At 45.1% G+C, this 22,006-nt stretch overlaps 1 protein-coding gene across 3 annotated transcripts in view; it reads left to right on the top strand.

Annotated features, from left to right (window-relative positions):
• LOC119165489 (uncharacterized) overlaps nucleotides 1-22,006 on the top strand; it is a 385,136-nt gene that overhangs the window by 183,348 nt on the left and 179,782 nt on the right. For all 3 annotated transcript variants that reach the window (XM_075872576.1, XM_075872575.1, XM_075872573.1), the window contains exons 7-10: nucleotides 5,403-5,516; nucleotides 11,250-11,318; nucleotides 12,609-12,698; nucleotides 16,500-16,622. In XM_075872576.1, coding sequence (XP_075728691.1) covers nucleotides 5,403-5,516; nucleotides 11,250-11,318; nucleotides 12,609-12,698; nucleotides 16,500-16,622 — 396 coding nt within the window. The remainder of the gene's footprint in view (nucleotides 1-5,402; nucleotides 5,517-11,249; nucleotides 11,319-12,608; nucleotides 12,699-16,499; nucleotides 16,623-22,006) is intronic.

Genomic DNA, 22,006 nt, shown 5'->3' with positions numbered 1-22,006 from the left:
GACGACAGTGGGCCGACCCGGAACTTAAGGCCCTAATAGAATGCCTCGAAGGCAGGACTGTCGAAGTTTCGAAGGTATTCAAGCGCGCACTTGCGTCGTTCTTCATGTGAAACGGTCTTCTCCAAAAAAAAAACTTCTCACCGCTTCGAGTCAAGTACCTCCTTGTGGTACCTTCAGCTCAGAGACCAGAACTCCTGTTGGCCCTGAATGACGATCCGCAGCAGGTTACCTCGGTTGTTTCCCGCACGCTCGCGAGGACACAAGAAAGGTACTACAGGTCACGTCTTACCGCCGACGTCACTCGTTGTGTGAGGAAATGCCGGGATTGTCAGCGACGCAAAACACTGCCGACAAGGCCAGCGGGACTTCCGCAGCCAATTGAACCACATCACCGACCATTCCAGATGATTGGTATGGACCTATCTGGGCCATTCCCGAAGACGTCGGCTTTCGGAAACAAGTGGATGGTGGTAGCTACCGACTACCTCGCCCGCTATGCCGAGACAAAAGCCCTGCCTAAAGGCAGTGCATCTGATGTAGCTGAGTTCTTCATCGAAAATATCGTCCTAAGTCACGGCGCCCTGGAGGTCGTCATCACCGACAGAGAAACGGCATTTACTGCTGACCTAACTCAAGCGATCTTTGCATACAGCCAGACAAACCTCCGCTGGACAACAGCGTACCACCCACAGACCAACGCCCTCAGCGAGCGGCTAAACAAGACGATCGCTGACATGCTGACAATGTACGTGGATGTCGAACACAAGACTTGGGACGCCATTCGTCCGTACGGGATCTTCGCATACAACACGGTGGTGCAGCAGACGACGCAGATATCTCCGTACAAATTGGTCTATGGAAGGAGCTTGGCAACGACGCTCGATACTATGGTACTCAATGTTACCGACGAAAAAAACCTCGATGTGAGTGAGTACCTTCAACGCGCCGAACAAGCCCGACAAGTCGCGCGCCTTCGTATCAAGAACGAACAGACGACCGACAGCCGCCGTTACAGTCTTCGACGACACTTTATGGAATACTAGCCCGGCGAACGTGTTAGGGTGTGGACGCTGATACGCCGACATGGCCTTAGTAAAAAGGTTCTGCGACGGTACTTCGGGCCGTACAGGATTGTTCGACGCCTCAGCCCACTCGATTACGAGGTTGTCCCCGACGGCATTACGACCTCTCAACGACGCCGATAGCAATCTGAAGTCCATGTCGCGCGCATAAAGCCTTTCATACGCGTTAATGAACTGAAACAGTGTTTTTGTAATATTGCTGTATCGTAATTTATTCCTTGTACTTTTTTGCATTATAGTTGTACCTTCATATTTCGTTAAAGCAATGGGACGATGCCTTTTTCAGTGGGGGGCAATGCCACGTTATTTTTCTGAAGTTCTGTTATCGCCCCAATACACTACACAATTCTCAGCGCAAACCACGCCTGCAGTTTTTGAGAAGCTTCAGGACTGTAGTAGATCATCTCGATAAGATCGTGCCAACACCGCGAACTGTACAGATTATTCTGAAACCTACGTCACCGCTAGCGAGAACGCTAGAACATTCGCTGGCAAGTGTAGAAATGCTGACGCGCTTCGCCCCTTGTGAGTTGATCGACGGCCGACGCTGCATGCACTGCTATCAGTACAAGTGTGCTACCGTACCCGGACTTTCCGTTTAGTGGGCACAGGTTCGCCCAAATAAACAGTTTGATCTAACCATTTCATTGCCTGCCTGAACACGTCACGATGCCGTGACAGTATAGTCATTCCGTATAGTCGATGAGTACGTTGTTTCTGACCACGACAGCAATGCTGGTTCTTGTATGAACTATTGCGTCATCGTCTACTACCTCGAGCGCACCGAGTTTTCACACTCAAAACGAGGAGATGATTTTTTTTTGAGATGGGTACACGTTTCCTTTTAGTTGATCGCTTCACTCTTTGCCTGCAAAAAGTATATTTCTGTAGTCGCATCAATGCAAATTCTAACAGAACCACCAAAATGGTGACGCACGTGAAGCCACGTATTCCGATTCCAGCAGTGCAATGTTTAGCAATCCGCATGTGCAAGGACGCTCATACAGGGTCTCCTGCAGTTCTCACTGGTGGCTCTCTTCGAAGAGTAAGCACTTTCTTTAGTTTTATAGCAAGCGGATAAATTAGTAATTGGCGCCTGCAGTGTCTACCAAAGCAGTAGTTTTACAGCCGTCTCTGAGTACCAACAAGACGGAAGCCACAATTCTATTGCTGCACGAGCTTTAAAGTCCATCTTCATATTAAGGAATCAACGCAGAAGGGTCTATTTTTGAGTCAGCTGTGAGCTCACCTGCACCGGTCGCCGATTCTGTTTTTCTCTAAGTGGGCTTTGGAGACTTCACCTGTTATAAATCGGGGATTAACGTGGGCTCGGTTATTGATAGGCATAGATCAGCGGGGCTCTTGACCATGGTTGATGCTGTTGCGGGAAGTGGGGGGTGGCGTGAATCCTTCAGCAGGGGTGGCGTGAAGTGACGCGTGGGCAACTGGGTGGTTGCCTGAACGAAAGCACGGGCAGGGGTTCCCGTGACGACCTCGACATACAAGATTACGGGCCGCGTCAGTGGTAACGCATCAGGCTGGGCTTGTGGCTGCTTCCCCCGTTTTTCTGCTGTTGCCGTTGGGTAGATTTGAAAAGGATCAAAATGTCGCGTTAAGTGTTATGCAATAACGTTTAGTGTTAGCACAAAATGTGTAGCCAAATAGCAAGCAAGTGATATGTGTAGTTAGTTGTTAGTATTCAACTGCAGATATTACGATTTTAATAGGCAAAAAAGGGGTATACCAATCACCACATTCTTCTGTCTTGTTTGTTTAGTTTTTTACCGCTAGTGGTTTGTCGATATCAGGAGCACTACTAGCGGTATGGCGCGAAGGGCGCACTTTGAAAGTCGGCGCACCAGTTATTTCGAAGCGCTCGCTTGTCTACAACCTTCACTTCGCCCTTCAGGGCATTGTCGCCCATGCCTGCTCACATATGCCTTGATGGGTTCAGTATGTAAGCCTTCTGCTTTTCCTACACAGCTGGTGTTGAAGTTACAGAGGGCACGAAGGTCAATTAGCTCGTTGCAGCGGTTCCATTTGCGAAGAATTATTCAAACGGTGTGAACCAATAACTATTGCAGTTGTCAGTACACGCTTCTCTTATGTATACCTGTGCATACGTTTCTTGCGCCCTTCTTTGAGTTGGAGCAGTACGCTTTTAGCGTTGGTCCGCGAACATTGTTAGTTCGCTCTCGTCTTGTGTGTCTTCTTTTCGTGCGACCTTTGTGCTTGAGCAGCGTGTTGCACGTTTCGATTGGCTGCTCGTTCTTTGCATGACATTTGAATGTGTTGCCATCGCATTCATTACATCACCCATCCAGCGAAAACAGCACTTTTTTTTTACTCAGAATAACTTTTTTACTCAAAACATATCATCAAATGCCTAAAAGCATTTGAAAATATTTAGCAACCCTCATGCGAAAAGACGCTCGTGTTTCATGAGTATGCGCTTTATTTTACCACTGTCGTTTCTTATAACAATGCGGCTGTAAATGACGGTTGGAATTGTGAAAAATTGTCACTGAAGAGTGCCGCTAAACTGTAGTTACAGTGCCCTTTTGTATGCCTTTTCTGCTGGCTGCCGCACAGTGAAGACCTGTTGCCGGCAATAATCATTCCTGCTACCGGCATGAATAATTCGAAAACACGTGTCAGTGAACTCATAAATTGTAGCTTGACGGTTGCGTTATATGCCCTGCAAAACAGCTCGAGGTCACCCAACTGGCTCGATTGGATGCGATTCATTATTTATACTGGAGGTATATGCTCCTCTTCGCTAAAAGGCGCCGCTTACGTACTCTGAGGGCAACCAAAAGCGTCCCAAACACGTCAACACATCCGCATTTCTCAAATTAGAAAGTAGGCTAGGTGTCCCGTATGAGTATTCAAACGGTCAACTGCCTTCTAATAAGAAACTAATTGCATGAATATTCAACATTATTTCACATTAGGAGGCCTCCATTATGGCTTTACATTACGTGCAATGCAACCAAATGAGTACTGTAGTTGGCATAGAAGAACGAAGCCTTGGAAGGAAAAGGAGAGTACTTAGAAGAAAGACGCTCTTCGTTGGTGTTTCTTCTAAGTAGTCTTTTTTCTTTCCAAACTTTTGCTCTTCATGCCAAATGTCAAACCAACTATCCCAACAATTCCCTATTCCTAGTACTGTTCTTTCCCTAAGCAGGTTTCCCTAATCTGCAACTTCGCTTCTCTGCGATGCAGTTGGTCCCTAATATTGGCAGCTATCCTCATGCTAAAAGCAATGTTTTCGAGCACAGTTTGCTTGCGCTGTTATGTGGACAGTGTTGACTCGGCTGTCTTGATATAGACGCAGATAATAGACAAGTTCCAGCATGGAAAACTAACACCTCAATTACACTTGAAGCACTACCGGGGCCATTATTTTTAGGGTGAGTATGCGTCGCAGAGAAGCGCCCTTGTGTATTACAAAAGTCTATTATTACAGTACATGTAAGCAGAGTAACTATGTATGAAATAAAAAAAAACGTAATATATATCAACTGTTCTTATCTGGATAAATGGGCTTTTATATAAAAGGTTCTAGAAGTTAAGCACACATTCTGCTGTTTCTTGGCTACTTCAGCCAGGTGCGATTTCTCGTTAGGCCACTGATGGGCGTTTTATTAAGTCAATGTGGTGGTTTTGTGCTTACGCACTCTGGCAACCCTTAGTCAAACAGATGGAGTTGTAGCACATAGGAAAGTGTAAATAAATGGAACTTTCTAGCAAGCCTACAAAAAACACAGAAATTGAAATCAAATTACGTAATTTTATTGATTAGCGCGTCGTTTAAACATCCATTTTTTTATATAAAGAAGTTTACGGCAGAGGCTGTATTCTTTATCATTACAAAAAACTTTCACAGACTTTTGCAGTGAACAAATCACGATGCAAAACCTAAGCATCGGTCTTCAACAGAGGATGTTTGTAAAGTACAAGGAGAAACGTTCATTATTTTCTATACTAGTCACCGTGTTGGTGTCCTTTTCGTACTTTTTTCGGAATTTTCGTGTGTGGAACGCTGTTAGGGGCAGGTACACTATATTGCATGTATTCACTAAAATATTTCAGAACGCAGTGATGGTAGGAATGGGGGCACGACTTCTGTCTCAAGCCGCTTGCAAATCAAATGTTTGCGTTATGACACCACTGAAGGCAGTGGTTTAGACTCGAACACATCCAACATATTCACCTAAAGTATGATATAGGCGTCGTTAAGCTAGGTCGCACATTTGGCGTACTAGCAAAAACGGGGGGCAACGCGCACGTGCATAAAAAATAAACATAACCTCGCAGGATGCTGAAGCCGAGAAGCAGTCACTGCAGTCTCAAGCCAGTGAGCTAGCGGCCAAGTTGGCCGACGCCACCCTCCAGATGGACGATACGGCGGATCAACTCACGAAAGCACAGGTAAGCAGCCATTGCAAACGAAACGAAGACGCATGCTGTGAACGTATGAGCATTTGTACCAAAAGAACAACGCGAGAATAATTTCTTCTTCGTATTTCTGTGGTTTCTCTGGCTATACAGTAAAGTATATAGTCCCGTTAGCCAGTTCATGTAGGGAGCCAATTTTAACGAAGACGACGCGACACACTTAGCATGGTAAGCATACACGCAGAAGCTAGACGTACGGCGTAGAGTGAAGTGTGCGTCCACGTTCTGTTTTGGTGCCGTCTTCATGCCGCAGTTGAAAACTAGCTGCATATGTCTATATGAGTCCCTGTGCCTGCTTTTTTAAAACAAAATAGCGTGGCTCATGTGCTTACTGAACTAGCAAGTAAGCGAGGCACTGTCGCTGGTATTCCAGCGACTCAGCTATTGAAAAATACCAGAGTTACGTTTCGACTGTGCCATGGCCGAAACGTAAATCTATAAAGGAACTGCACGCTTTCTCGTTCGTGTATCAGTTTATATATGTCATAATCATCATCACCTTGACTACGCGACTGCAAGGCAAGGGGGGATATTACCATGATCCGCCAATCAACCGGGTCTTGTACTTTATGTTGCCACGTTATATCTGCGAACTTTTTAATATCATTGGCACGCCTAACTTTCGGTCTCCCCCTTGTGCGTTTGCCTTCCCTGAGAATCCTATCAGTTGCCATTATTGACCGGCAGTTATCCTGACTACGCGCTACGTGCGCTGCCCATGTCCATTTCTTTTTTATTTCAACGATGATATCCCTAACCCCAGATTGTTTCATGACCCACTCTGCTCTCTTTTTGCCTCTTAAGATTAAACCTATCATTTTCTTAGCTATGCATCGGTCGCTGCGTTGTCCTGAATTTAAGCTGAACCCGCTTTGTAAGCCTTCATGTTTCTGCTCAGTAGGTATGTATTCGCAATATGTAGCTGTTATATACATTCCTAGTGAGGGTTAGTGGCACATTACCATTCATAATTTGAGAATACTTGCCGATTGTGCTCTGTCATGCTCTGTCATGCTCTGCCATGAATTATTGCTCTGTCATGTTTCAGCTCAACGATTTCTACCTATCCTAAGTAGACATATTTCTTTACAAATCCCTGCGTCTCATCACCGATCGCAAAGCGCTGTTTTCTGTGGAGGCTGTTACAAATGATTTAGTTTTATGCATATCAGTTTTCAGGTCTAGTCTTCTGTTTCCAGTGTCAACTTCCGTAGTCATGAGCTGTTATTTGTACACTGAGTTACTCATTGAGGTAATGTCATCAGCGAATCCCAGATTACAAATGTACTCTTCAATAACTGTTATCCCCAATTCTTCTTAATATAGGAGCCTGAAAACCTCCCGTAAACACGCGGTTCTTAGTATTGCAAAGATCGTGTCGTTCTGCCTAGCAGCCTTCTTGATTGGGATTCTGTCGCGGTCCGAATGGAGAACTATGGTGGCTGTGGATACATCGTGGATTTCTTCCAGTATGTTTATGTATACATATAGGATTCGTCGATTCCCTGATTTCGTAGCGCCTGCATCACTGCTGATGTCTCTACTGAGTCAAAAACCTTCTCGTTATCTACGAAGGCTATGTATAGGGTTTGGTTGTATTTCATGGCTGTATTCCATGCATTTCCCTATCACCTGATTTATAGTAGGAATAATGTTCATTGGGGAGTAGCCTGGATGACGTCCTGCTTGGTTTTTTGGTAGATTGAACTCTAATGTCAGCTCACATCCATTAGTTAATATATTTGTGAATAGTTTGTAGAGAACAGAAAGTAAGCTGATAAGCCTGTAATTTTCGCAGTCCTTGACGTCTCCTTTTTATGAATTAAAATTATGGTGGCATTCTTCCTAGACTCTGGTAGTCTTCCTGTTAAGGACACTTCGTATATAAAGTGGTCAGCTTTTCAGACACAATTTCTCCGCCATCTTTCAGCAAGTCCGTTGTTGCCTTACCCTAACCAGTGACTTTGCCTCTTCGAATTGCTTTCGGGGTTTTCTCCTCTTCCCTTCTCGTTACTTGTAAGATGGCGAATTCCTCTGGGATGGTATAGCTTCTCACAATGTCATCCTGGTGTTTTCGGCTTCTGTACAGCTCTCAAAAACTCCTACGCCACACTCAACTACCCTTTCCGTATCGGTCATGACATTGCCTTCCTTTGCTCTTAACGCGCAGAGTGTGTATGTGTGTGTGTGCATGCGTGTGCCTGTGCGTGCGTGTGTGCGTGCGTGTATGTGTGTGCGTGCGTGCGTGCGTGTGCGTGTGTGTGCGTGCTGCGTGCGTGCGTGCGTGTGTGTGTGCGTGTGTGTGTGTGTGCGTGTATGTGTGTGTGTGCATGCGCGTGTGTGTGTGTGCGTGTGTGCGTGCGTGCATGTGCGTGTGTGTGTGTGTGCGTGTAAGTTTGTGTGTGTGTGTGTGTGTGCGTGTGTGTGTGTGTGTGTGTGTGTGTGTGTCTACACACTGTTTCATAATGATTGAGTATCAAGGGGAGGAGAGGAAGCAGTGGTGATTAAAAGCAATCTATCATGTTCAGTGTTAGACAATATTGCAGACCACGACAGTTTACGGTGCAGAATCACATGTTGTGAACAGAACATAATTTTGTTCGGCATGCACAGAGCTTCGGATGCTGAGGCGGACTATCTTAAAAAGCCACACCTATTCAAGGTCGAAACTCATCCTCGCGGGGGATTTTAATAACTTGGAATAAACTGGAATACTCTTTCACATGACAAACGAGAAGCACGAAGTACGGATTCACTACTCCACATCTCGTTTGGTGTTTATTGCTGGATTAAATGGTGACTGAAGCTACTAAAGTAAGTTCGTCTTTATCGTCGCTCCTTGACCTTCCCTTTGTAAGCAGTACGCTACATGGATGCACTGTGTCTACAGAAAGTGGCATGTCAGATCAAAAATCGATCATCTAATCTGCTCCCTTATCAACAGGCCGACACCACAAAAAACTACTACTCATGTTCGTTAAAAAAATTGGTGAGCGCAGACAACCCTGCTGTGTTTCGCTTCCTACTTTGTGCACTTAAACGAAATTAGAGATGTCAACGAACTATGATCATGTTTTAAACGCATCATGTCTTTTTATGAAGCGAGTTCCCACAAAATAAAAAAAAACGCATCAACCGTGATTAACTTTGGTTTAATCGGCACATGATAAGCATGAAAAGAACAATAAAGCGTCTACAAAAAATAATATGATATGTGGGGTTTAACATCCCAAACCATCATATGATTATGAGACGTGCCGTAGTGAAGGGCTTCGGAAATTTTAGTCACCTGGGGTTCTGTAAAGGGTGCTCAAATTTCAGCTTATGGGCCAAAAGCATTTGGTCGACGAAAAAAAAAGAAAACACAGAAATCGAGAAGTATTTGCGGTTTATTATATTCTTATATCTTCAAAATAACCTTATCTCGACTCTGCAACAGAAAGTCACTGATGCTAAGTTGCGCTTTCACAACGTTACTTTATCATCATTCATGGAACACAGCCCTCAGAAATTTTGGCGCCACTAGGCTGTTCAACGTGGAACTATTTCACAAATAAATGTCCGTGATCGCATTAACTATTTTTGAACCACGAAGTAATGCAAATGGACTAAACTTGTAGTTTTTTTTTTTCAATCTGTTTCCACAAAATCTTTCTTCTATGCGCCTTTGGAACGATACGTGTTGCTAGTTTTCATGTCGGAATTTACCATAAGTGAAGTTGTATTTTCTCTACTAGAAAAACACAATGGCAGCATGTCCACGGAGTGAATGATGGAGAGTGGAGCGAAGCATCCGTCCGTCCATTCGTTCTTGCTTCCGTCCGTCCATGCGTCCGTCTGTGTGACCATCCGTGCGTCCATCCGCCCGTCCGTGCGTGCGTCTGTTCGTGCGTCCGCACGTCCATCTGTGCATCCGTCCCTTCGTTCGTCCATGCATCCGCCCCTGCGTCTATCCATGCGTCCATACGTCCGTGCAGCCATCCGTGTGCCTGTCTATGCATCCGTCTGTGTGTCCGTTCGTCCATTTATTCAACACTCCAAGTACCGCCATCTCGCATATTTTAATCATATATTCCCCATATACAAGCACCGCCATCCAGCAGACACTTCAAGGACTAAACGAGAGATGGCACAAGCACACTTTCTCACAGCTTGTGCTTCGGGTCTACTTCCCACATTTAATCTCCTCGAGTTCATGGTATATACTAGTTCATTGTATCCATGGCACTGCGGCTCAACGCTCGCTAAACCTTTTTAAAACTAAGGAGGTTACACCGAGCTAGTATAACGTAGCAACCTTTTCTTGTCAGATGGTGCTCAATGTACATTCCAATGGCTGCTGAAGGGGACTGAGAGACACGAGCATTCGGCTTTTAGTTAACGTGCACGCCGCGAACTTGTTATTGTTCAACAAAGCACAGGAGAAATCTTTCACCGGCACCACATGCAGGTCAAAATGTAACACTGGTTACACACTATGACTATGACTACAATGACGGACGAATGGGTGCCACTTTAAGGAGCTTCGCGCCTAAAATGGCTCGGTAGAATCGTCTCGATGACATCGGTCGAAGGATGTACAATACCGGAGGATTGAAGCAATACTCTGACCTGTTATTGCGGTGGTTTCGTTCGCATGACATGTTGCAAAACTGGTATAGTAGGCATGACACAAGCGACGGACCCTAACATGAAAATGATGACATGTCTTCAAAACACTTGCTAGACCCTATTTAGAGTACGCTAATTTGATCCGGTGCCTTTACCGAAAAGATCTATTTGATAAAATAGAACGCATACAATATCTAGCCACCAGATTCATATATGCCGAACATTCTATACAACGAAGGGTCTCCGAGATATTATCGAAAACTAAATTTGAACAAGTTTCACAATGAAGAATAGTTTTAAAACTTAAATTCATTTGTGTGCTGTCCCATGATCATTTTGAAAATCCGATGTCTCGTCATTTACGTCATAATTTTTTACACTCATCGAGAGCAAGCCACAGTAAGATAATCAGACAATCCTCAAGCCGCATTAGCACTCACATATATTCACTCTTATCTTCGGCTATTGGCCAATAGAACATGTTACCGGATAGTGCTGTGAATGGCACTGCTGTGTAATAATTTGTTGCAGAGGGGCAGGCTGTTTATTTCTGTTCATGGTTGTCACTTTCTGTTTATTCACGAACTGCTATAATTTTTCGGTAACCACTCCGGCAACAGCCCACAGAGATGTTCAAACAAATGAATCAATAATCAAGTAGTATGCAATATATATATATATATATATATATATATATATATATGATAGTTTCGGCCGGTCTTGCGGTCAAAACGTAAAGAAGCCTTTCTGTTTTTCGACGTGTTTCTGCTTTTTATTCATACTATTTACCGGCGTCCAAAAATTTATTCCCGCCGCTGGCAATATATATATATATATATATATATATATATATGAGGAGAGAAGAGAGGAATTACATCGGAAGTAACAGCGGTTATTTTTATTTGGCATTTTCGACTCAGTCACTGGTCGGCATCTGGAGTTTGAATCATGTTTGCGAACATCATACCTGTGTGAACGGGGTTAAGATAACTCCTAAAAGTTTGTTTGTGTATATACATACATGTTTTTGCTTGTGCGTCCCGGGATCATCTTTGTGGTTGGTTGACTCGTATGTTGTTCTTTCTTGCATTGTAGGAAGAAATAAGCTCTTTACGCGCGGAGCTGCAAAGGTCTCAAGACGAGACGGAGGAACTTGTTCGCCAAGTAAGACTCAAAGTATATATGCTGTCTAACACTGGTAGCAACAAATAAGTGAAGGCTACAGTTTATATAAAAAGAATTAGTCACTGCAAAACGCTGCGGCATGTTAAAGAGAGGCAAGCGGGGGTGCGACTCGATGGTGATCTTGTCAAACAAAAAAAAATGAATCTATTGTACTCAGGTTAAATGCGCTTTTCTCTCCGAATGAAGAAAGCATCGGAGAACCGATAATGTGCGTTTGTTTGCCTGCCTTTTTTGGAAGACTACGTGCATGCTCCCTGTTCTCTTGTTTTTTTTCATCTTTCAAACTCCCTCCTTCCTGCCACGTGTGTAGGGTAGCATACCAGACGTTCTAGACGGGTTAACATCCCTGCTTTTCCTTTCCCTCATGTTCTTCCTATTTTTCTTTTTTTATGTTAGCTTACAAACCAGATCCACATTGCAAAATTTTGGTCAAGCTATTGGCCTGAATTTGCTCTGGTGAAGCTTTCAGGCAGCAACCTTAGCGTGACTAGACATAATTTGCCGAGAGATGTGTTTTGTAAAAAAATGACTTTTAATAATAACTTGTGAAGTGTTTCTTAGCATTTGGAAAGTATTATTTTTTTGTAACTATGGCAGCGTTTCAGGACGTAGTGAGTACACAAAAGGCTGTTTTGTGGGAAAACTATGACGCTCAGGTTTCTATCTCCTTTGTTAATATAGGTTGTAATAGCTAGCGGCATTTATAAGGGTATAGTGCAACACGACAAGGACACAGAAAGAGATACGCACACAAACACAGCGCTGTGTGTGTGTGCGTATCTCTTTTTGTGTCCTTGTCGTGGTGCGCTATACCCTTATAAATGATGAACCCCTACCGAATAGCCCGGCAACGTGTCTTAACTAGCGGCATGCAACGTTCGTGAATGCTTCAAGCCTTAACGGCGTAAGTTTGTTGAATTAGGATGAATAAATAGCAGTGTATTCCTATTTTGCAGTAGAACGAATAGCATTTTTTGGCGTTCAATTCATACTGATTCTGGGGGAATTGGGAGAACACCAATTACTTTTCCTTACGTGCTGTAAAAAGCAACTGCTTGCTCACAATTGCTTTTTTAGTTGGGTAGGCGCGCATTCTTATCCAACACGTTTCTTGCTAACTTAACAGTAGCGATACAGACATGTCTCTACCACTGCAATCAGGGGACCTCAAAGCACGAGCAATATGACTTGCCCGCATGGTTCATTCGCCTTATGCACTCAGTACCAGCTTTTCGATGACATTTAATCGCTCTTGTTTGCTTTTCGCAGCTGGAAAGTATGAAGAAGAGTCTGTCTGACGCAAGAGTCGAACTACAAATGGAGGAAAACGAGCTAAAGAAGGAGATGTCTACACTTAAGGTGAGATAACCCTTATTCCTTAAGTTTCAAGTTCCTAACTACGGCCCGAAAAAAGCGCTTTTTCCGTGTACGGACGCTCAGCTTCATTCTTTCGAATCGCTCATAAAGATTGATTTTTCACTTCACAGTGCATTTTATTAAACTACCCTTTTTTCGAGACCTGAATGACCATCGAATAAAACAAACGTAATCTGCGCATACTTCACGCAATACTTCACGCTCGCCTACCACGCAGATCAGGCCGCATCTGTCAGCTCTGAGCGGGTACCGTGCATATGGACATTCCTCGGGTACATTCATATCGCTTTTTTAACTTTGCGGTGCAGTTCACGATCGGTTTACTCCGCAACTAGTTTCACGAGTTGAACACGGCGCTGTCGGCGCGTTGGTGCACGTTTTTAAATAATGCAGCCGTCGCGCCTTCTATGAGGCTAGCACTTCACAAACTATGGGCACTTACTGGTGAAATAGTGTGAAATCTTAGCAGCACAGTATAGCGTTAATTGCAGCAGACCACAAAACTGACCGAATTCATGTCTATTTTACCAGCTTTCTAGAGCGAGGTGATCATCGGTTTTTCTACATTTATTCTCAGCGCAGACAGGTTCGAGTTAAAACACAGGCCGTCACAGACTTGATACTGATGCCCCCGAATAGCTGATACAAACACGCTACGAAACTAAGCGTTCGCACCTTTCATATTATGCGGGTACGTCGTTGTTGGCGTAGGCCTTCCGTTGCTTCGGGGTTTTTTCGCCGCCCCCTGTTGCCTTTCTTCTTCCCTCGTATTTTCTCGTACGTATATTACGGCAGTTCACGACGTCACCGTCGCTTCGCAGTCATTTGTTTTTGGGCTAACTGTAGTCTTTATGTTTAGTTGACTAGTGCCCGGTAGTAGAATATCACCTTGTTTGTGTGACACAATTGTTGGACTAGCTGTTGTTTTCTTCATTTTTACTAGACCTGTGATGATAAGTAAGACTTACTCAATTGCAGCGGCACATACTCGTTTATGATGACGATCATATTGTTGTTTGTAAGGCAAGAAACAGCTTCCCTGTTAAGCAAGCAAGAATAAAATATTCTTGAAGAAAATCATGCACGTACAAAAGCTACTTCAGTAAACTTAAGCAAGACAGAATATCCTCCAAAAAAAGTCATGCAAAGACACAATGTCCTTGAAGAAACTTATGCAAGGTCGAAATCTCCTGCAAGAAACTCATGCGTGGACAAAATATCTGGCTGATTCCAGGTACTTTGAAATTATTGAGACGGGGCCTAGTGTGCGAGTGCGTAAATTGAGCAGTTATACACCTATGGGGGGATTACTAAGCACGCTGAGTACACAGCCGTGTAAAGGGTACCTCATGGGATAAGGTAGGGCCAGCACTCTCGTTAGGGTGACAACGTCAGTTTCATCATCTAGCAAGGGGCGCTACAATCATAGGCATTCTCACGTAGCACATGACTTTGGCTTGCACAGTCTTAGATGCATATTTGTAACTTCTATTTCGTTTATTTAATAGGGAATAGGCAACAGCGCAACTGCAGTTTGAGTTGTCCTCTCTCTTTTTAAAGCAGCTTGAAACACTCACATGAGTTCGTATTAGAACACTTATTGCCGTACAGATTGCCCGAATTTGATTCCTGCTTCAATCGGGGAAACTGTTCTTGCTTTTCATCGGCACTGTAGCGGGAAAAAAGACGTGATGGATATTGGCACTTTATTAGGATTGGCAAGTGAAGCGGTGTCGGTTGCCGGCGTTCGAACCGCCAAGAGCGAAAACCCGCTCTGACTAGCGCGCGCCTTGAGCTACCAGCGTCAGCTGCTTGAGATGTGCGGCGCTGTAGCTAGAAAATGATAGTGAATATGATGTTGAACGTTGATAAAGATGACGCGACAGTATCATTTTATATCGACCACTTCATCAGCGCCGGGATCTAATTTTCTGAGGGAAAAGCTCACTGAGCTTTTCATGTAAGTATTTTTTCGAAGTCTGGCTTAATATAAAGTAAATTACTTACGGCAGGTACATGCACACGTCGAATAGTGGTGTGAGAATATCTACCACACTTGACTGGTGGGAAGGATTTTATGTTGTACGCAACCCGGCGATCGCTGAACACCTAACTCATGTGAAATCCTGCAAGTCGCGTTGGTCATACGCGCTTATTCTCCTATGCAAATTACGGCGTATACATTGTGAAGAAGACAACTGTGAGAGAGGCAATAGGCGGCAAAGTAGACAAGCAGACAGAGAGAAGTGGTTAAAGTGCCGTTGGTTGTCCATGAATTGACTCGTCTTTAAAAACAGAGCTACAGCAAACACCAAAACAGAATATGCGAGCTGCGTATGAGGTAAAGTTTACTAAGGTTTGGGCGAAAGGGATGGGGAAGCAGCTCATTATAATTTGTTGTAGTCACTTCATTATTCTGCTTTCAAGCTGCAGTTTCTTCGCTTTTTATTAGGGATGTGTGTTGATTCTTGGTTATATATTCTGGGGCATTAGAACTGTTTGCGCTAGTAAATATCAAGCATAGAAAGGTGAAGCTTATCTAAAGGAACTGTGTAAGGTGAAAAAAACTAAAGGGTGGAGGAGAGGAGTTTACACTTGCTGTAGAATGCTTAAGAAACAGTCAAGATCTCAGCGGCTTAACGTGGCTTAACACTTAATGGCTTAACATTCTAAAGCAACAAAGTATTTGTGGTACAACTGATACTAGCTAGGAAAAAAGAAGGAGACAGGATACGGCGCCCTATCAGTACTGGCACCCTCTCTTGTCTCCTTTTTTTGCCTTGCTACTATCAGTTGGGCCACAAATATTTTATTAGGCTGTGCAGCGACTCCCTTAATGTCAAACAATCTAAAGCAACTTGACGCCTTTTTGTCGTGTTTTCCCTCTCTGACATGCCCGAATTGAAAAAAAAATTCCACTTTGGTCTCATGCACTAAATTAACTAATCTTTTGATGGTATATTTCGGGAAGTATAAAGAAGGTGAATAAATGCTTAAGTCGTCTGATGCTTGAGTAGTTTTATACATGGATCCGAATTTTGGCTGGACAGCATTTAATTCTTTTTTTGATGAGTCACTAACATGCTGACACACGCCGCTTATTTTCTCCCGCGCGAATGCAGCGAGCATTCATCAACTTTCACACATGAAAAGTCATACAAGTACCTGCACTTATTGCTGGAAAAGAAAAAACAAAGCAGAGTAGTTGTATTAGCTACAGAGGCCGGCGAAGTCAGTGTTTTGCGGTTTCTCTCGTGTCTCATAGTGCCCCTACCTACCCCATATGATAACGCAAGAGCTCTAAACGAATACAAATAAGCATTACCGTCGCGAAAAAGACGAGAGACGTCGACCACAAGAGAAAAAGGCAATCTACTGACGTTTCAGTACTGACAAGATGAAGTGAAAGTAAAGAAAGCAGAGCTAAGCGTCTAACAGATGATTTACTTTTGCTTATATAAAGAATAGTTATCCTTCCATAACGTTTATTGAAAACAAGGCTCTCGTCGTTGATTGTCGAAACATCAGTACGTTGCTTTATCTCCTTGTGATCGGCGTCCTTGTCCTTTAATGAGTGGTTCTTTCTGGCCAGACGAGTGTCCGTTGGTCACTCTGATTTAATTTGAAAATGTTCTTGATATATGAAAATTGAACTCAGTCTCCTTCGTAACCAAATGCAGTATAATATGCGCGAGACAGCGATGATGATTCAGTGGACTTTGCCAGAGTTATCGTTTCTGTGCCATCCTTAGCCACTTGCACCTAAACTAAAGAACCTCGCAGGAGGTGATTATAGAGAAAGATCGAGAACTGGCAGAGCAGCGGGAGCGGCTGTCTACCATGGAAGACAGCTACGCGCAGATACGCCTCGACACCGACCATTCTACAGTGAACCTGCTGAGGAAGGTGAAGACATGATACTTCTCTTTACTGTTTCTATCTTTCTTCATTTGTAATTTTATTAGAATAGAGTGTTGCTGAATATTTCAGCTTTCCCGTCTGTATTTTTGTGCCTCATGATAAATAGCTTCTGTCTACTGTACCTGTCTTGTTGGCTTCTTCTGTTTCAAGCTAGGCTACCATTGCTATACAAACGTTTCTTAAAACAAAAGGAGTGTTGTGCATCACAGATTTATCCATTCTTTTGTGTGCTGGCATTTAAATATGCGAAACGAATACTTTTTTGTGGAATATCATACAGAGTGAAACCTCGCTTATGTGGCCCTGGTTTATCCGGGAAATTAGATTTTATGTCATTGAACAGTGAGGATTTGTGGCTATTTATTTATTTTTCATAATACCCTACAAGCTCCGAAGAGCACTCCGAAAGGTCTTTTAATCGCAGGGTGGAAGAGAGAGTTCCGAAACGTCTTTTAATCGCAGGGTGGCAGAGAGAGTTCTTCAGCGCCTTAAAGGTTTTTAACGCGAGAACATGTAGAGTTACGTGGACATTTTTTTAAATATTTGTATTGCGATAGCAATTATATAGACACTATCGGCTAGATTTTGCCGCCGGCGTCAGCTTTCTTTATTGTATAAGTATCTATATATATATGAAAATGGAAGAAAGAAAACAACAGAAAAAGGCTCCGGCGCGAAGAGCCGCCGAAGAGCACGTCCTTCAACGTTCAAATGGCAAGCTATATATGCCTACCACTCAACGGTGCTGACGGGCATGTCGAGGGGACTTGTGTTTTCAGCATTACCGGCAAGACTGTGCGATGAGCGCGCATTGCCACATCCCACGGCTCCGCGCGCTCTAATTTGTCAGGCGTGCTTTGCCCCTCTTAGAAGAGGACACTCTCTCGCACGCCCTTATCTCGCGGAAAGGATCGCACGTCTTGGCTGGCCTCGGGTTACCTGGAACGATTCAGCTGCAGTTACTGGGTGCACATAGTGACTGCAATCATTGCAGTCTCCATTTGCGAAAAGCGCACGCTTTTCAGACACAGCGAAGTAACAACTAAGGAGCTTATTCGCGTGCACCTGTACCTGTGAGCAGAGCACTGCACGGGCCGTTTTTTCAGGCCCGAGCCCGGTCCAAAAACATCTGGCTGCGGCCCGCCCGAGCCTGGTCCGTTGTTTGTAAATACGAACCGTACCCGGCCCGGGCCCGAAAGGCTTGAGCCCGGCCCGGCCCATTTCAGCCAGATATGCCTTGGACATGAACGAGTCACTGTCCATTCTTTGGTTATTGTGAAGATACCTTCCTCACTCAAGATAAATTCTAGTGAGTGTTTTGGAACTTCTTTAGTGTCACGCCGTTTCATTGGCATACTCTTTGTACTTTTGTTGAAGTAGGCCCATAAACCTTTTGAGAAATATTTGCAGGGTAATATAAAACATATTTGTAATCATGCGTAAAACACGATGCTGTTTTTGTATTTCAAAAAACGATTACAAAATATACTGCCCCCATGAAGTGAAAAAATGTCAGGCATTCATATTGTGAGTGTACATAAATTGAATGCGAGCCAGGGCTCTTGAGTAAAAGCATCAAATCTCTGGAACTTCATTGGTTATGCTACACAATAAAAAACACGCTCTAGCTACTTCTGGGATAAATACACCAGGCTAGACATCGTTACATAAATTAAAGCTATTGCGTTGGCTTCTCGGCTGTCTCCAACGTACACTATGTTGTCTACTTCAATACAAGGTTATTTCTCCCACCCTTCTTCCGCAAGTCCCCGCCACCAGAGTTTCGTGATCAGTCGCAGTGACCCACACCCATTAGCAAACAATTAAGCCACCATCCTCATTGTTCCTTAAAGATGCCTATTTTGTCGTCTTCTCGTGACTGCTTCAATTTTTTTAAATAGTTATATTGTCACGTAAGAGTGAGGGTAGCCCGAAGACAGGAGACCGGGAGGCTAGTAGAAATAGAAGGAGATCCGTTTATTTGGCGGACTTGCGCCCACTGAAGGAAAACAGACACATCGGCTTAGCGGGTGGCGAACAGCGTGTTCGACGGCCGTCGGGGAACAGAATGTTCCACTGGATTGCAAGGCGCGTTCACCATCCGAGATACAGTCACCGTAGCGTCTGGCGCTATCTCGTTATCAACGAATAGTCGACGTGCGGGCCATGATCAGTCGCCGTAGCGTCTGGCGCTATCTCGTTATCAACGAATGGTCGACGTGCGGGCCATGATCTTCGCAGATGAATCGCGGTGCATCCTGGAGCACGATAAGGCCGCGTGCCGGCGGTATCGGCATGCGCAACACTATCCGCAATACGCCTCGCGGCATTGCTCTCCTCCTCAACGTAAGCATCGACCCCATGCTTTGTTTAAAATAAAACCAAAACAAAAGGACAGCCTGTGCGAAGGTAAATGTCAAATAAGCACGAATCACGCACACATAAACAAAACAAGAGATGCAAACAGAGAGCCTCCTTTAGCGCGCATGATAGGGCTTCAAACGGGCGACGTGTACCACTTCTTGTCGTGCGCGGCGTCGTTGGGATGAGCTAGCCCCATCAGGGACCACTTCATAGTCCACTTCACCCACTTGACGGATGACTTTGTATGGGCCGAAATAACGGCGCATGAGTTTTTCGCTTAATCCTCGGCGGCGAACGGGCGTCCAAACCCAGACTCTGTCACCTGGCCTGTATGTTAAATCGCGTCTCCGCAGGTTGTAGCGTCTTGCGTCGTTTCGCTGCTGGTCTTTTATGCGCAGACGAGCAAGCTGCCGGGCTTCTTCTGCGCGCTGAAGGTAGGCGGCCAAATCTAGGTTGTTTTCATCGGTGACATTAGGCATTCAGCATGGCGTCCAGGGTAGTAACGGCATCCCTCCCATGTACGAGATCAAATGGTGTCATTTTAGTGGTCTCCTGCACCGCGGTGTTGTAGGCGAAGACCACGTAAGGCAGAATTAAGTCCCAGGTCTTGTGTTTTGTGTCCACGTACATAGCGAGCATATCGGCAATGGTCTTGTTCAAGCGTTCCGCTAGACCGTTTGTCTGAGGAAGGTACGCAGTTGTTCTTCGGTGACTTGTATGCCTGTTATTAGTACCTCAGGTGCGCCATGACGGAGGAGAATTGATTCGTCAAAAAATTTGCCAACTTCTACGGCTGTGCCGTTCGGAAGGGCCTTATCTTCAGCGTATCGGGTAAGGTAATCAGTGGCCACTATGATCCACTTGTTACCGGATGTTGACGTGGGGAAAGGTCCAAGCAGGCCCATACCAATCTGTTGGAATGGTCTCGACGGGGGTTCAATTGGCTTGAGAAATCCAGCTGGTTTTGTTGGAGGTCTCGTTCGGCGCTGACATTCACGGCAACTCTTGACGTACCGCGCAACATCTGAGGAGAGGCGGGGCCAGTAGTATCGTTCTTGAATTCTGTGGAGTGTGCGTGTAAAACCGAGGTGGCCTGCAGTGGGTTCGTCAGGTAACGCTTGTAAAATTTCTTCTCTGAGGCTGCTTGGGACGACAAGAAGGTAAGCTGCTTTATTCGGTGCGAAGTTCTTTTTAACTACCACCCCGTTTTGCACACAGAAGGAGGATATCCCACGCTTGAACAGTGCAGGCGGTATGGAGGCCTTTCCTTCGATGCAGTTCTTCTACTGTTGTAGGATCGGGTCTGAGCGCTGCGGTAATGCAAAGGTGCTGCTGCTGATAGGTCCAAGAAAGGCATCGTCGTCTTCATGGCTTGGTGGTGCGTCGACAGGGGCTCTTGAGAGGCAGTCTGCGTCGGAGTGCTTACGACCAGACGTGTAGACGACCTTCACGCCTAACTCCTGAAGCCGTAGGCTCCATCGATCGAGGCGGCCAGAAGGGTCTTTCAAACTGGCCAACCAGCACAACGCATGATGGTCCGTTACGACCTTGAAGGGTCTGCCATACAAGTATGGGCGCAATGTCGAGGTGGCCCATTCTATTGCAAGACACTCCTTCTCAGACGTGGAATAGTTCACTTCCGCTTTCGACAGTGAGCGGCTTGCATAAGCGATGACGCGCTCGCAGCCCTTGTGCTTCTGAACGAGAAAGACACCTGAGCCGATGCTGCTGGCGTCTGTATGTATCTCAGTTTCGGCATTTTCATCAAAGTGACCCAGCACAGGCAGCGACTGTAAACGTTGTTGAAGTTCTTTGAATGCCTCACGTTGCGCAGCTTCCCATTTGAAAGGGGCGTCCGACTTGGTGAGCTGCGTCAAAGGGTCAGCAATGTGTGAGAAGTTCTTGACGAACCGCCGGTAATAGGCGCAAAGTCCTAATAATCGGCGCACTGCTCTCTTATCTTGCGGCTGAGGAAACTTTGCGATAGCGGCTGTCTTCTCGGGATCTGGTCTTACGCCATCTTTGCTTATAACATGGCCCAGGAACTGTAGTTCTTCATAGGCAAAATGGAATTTTTCTCGCTTCAGTGTCAGCCCTGATGACTTAATTGCGTCCAGTACCGTCCGGAGCCTTTTCAGGTGGTCGCTAAAGTTGGAGGCGAAGACGACCACATCGTCCAGGTACACGAGACATATTTGCCACTTGAGACCTGCCAGTACTGTGTCCATTAGACGCTGGAAGGTTGCTGGAGCGGAACAAAGTCCAAATGGCATCATTCTGAACTCATACAATCCATCCGGCGTGATGAAGGCGGTCTTTTCTCGGTCTCTTTCATCAACCTGAATTTGCCAGTACCCTGTCTTCAGATCAATGGACGAGAAGTACCTTGCATCACTAAGACGATCTAGGGTATCATCGATCCTTGGTAAAGGGTACACGTCCTTCTTGGTTACACTATTCAACCGTCGGTAATCGACGCAAAACTGAAGACTTCCTTCTTTCTTTTTGACAAGCACGACTGGTGCTGCCCATGGGCTTTTCGATGGCTCAATTACATCGTCGTGTAACATTTCCTCAACTTGCTCTCGGATGACCTGACTTTCCCGTGCCGACACACAATAAGGGCTTTGATGGAGAGGGCGGATGCCTTCTTGTGTTATGATTCGATGCTTTGCCAGAGAAGTGTGTCGGACCTGTGAAGAAGTGGCGAAACAGTCGTCATAACGTCGAAGGAGGTTCTGTAGCAGTCGCTGCTTGCATTGAGGCAAGGAAGGGTTAATGTCGAATGACAGCTGCGAGTTGTGGGTCTGTGGGGTGATGGTCGCTGGATTCGAAAGGGCGAGTGTGTCACTGACTTCCGCGATTTTATCGAGAAAGGCAATGGTCGTGCCTTTGGCCAGGTGACGGTGTTCTTGGCTGAAATTTGTTAGCAGCACTGGGCCCTGTCCATTCCGGAAGTCCGCAATGCCTCTTGCGATTGCAATATCACGGCCAAGCAAAAGCTG

Source organism: Rhipicephalus microplus, chromosome 8 (assembly GCF_043290135.1).
Source record: "Rhipicephalus microplus isolate Deutch F79 chromosome 8, USDA_Rmic, whole genome shotgun sequence".
NCBI lineage: Eukaryota > Metazoa > Arthropoda > Arachnida > Ixodida > Ixodidae > Rhipicephalus > Rhipicephalus microplus.
The sequence above is the reverse complement of the archived record's forward strand: the minus strand, read 5'-3'. Positions and strand labels throughout refer to the sequence as shown.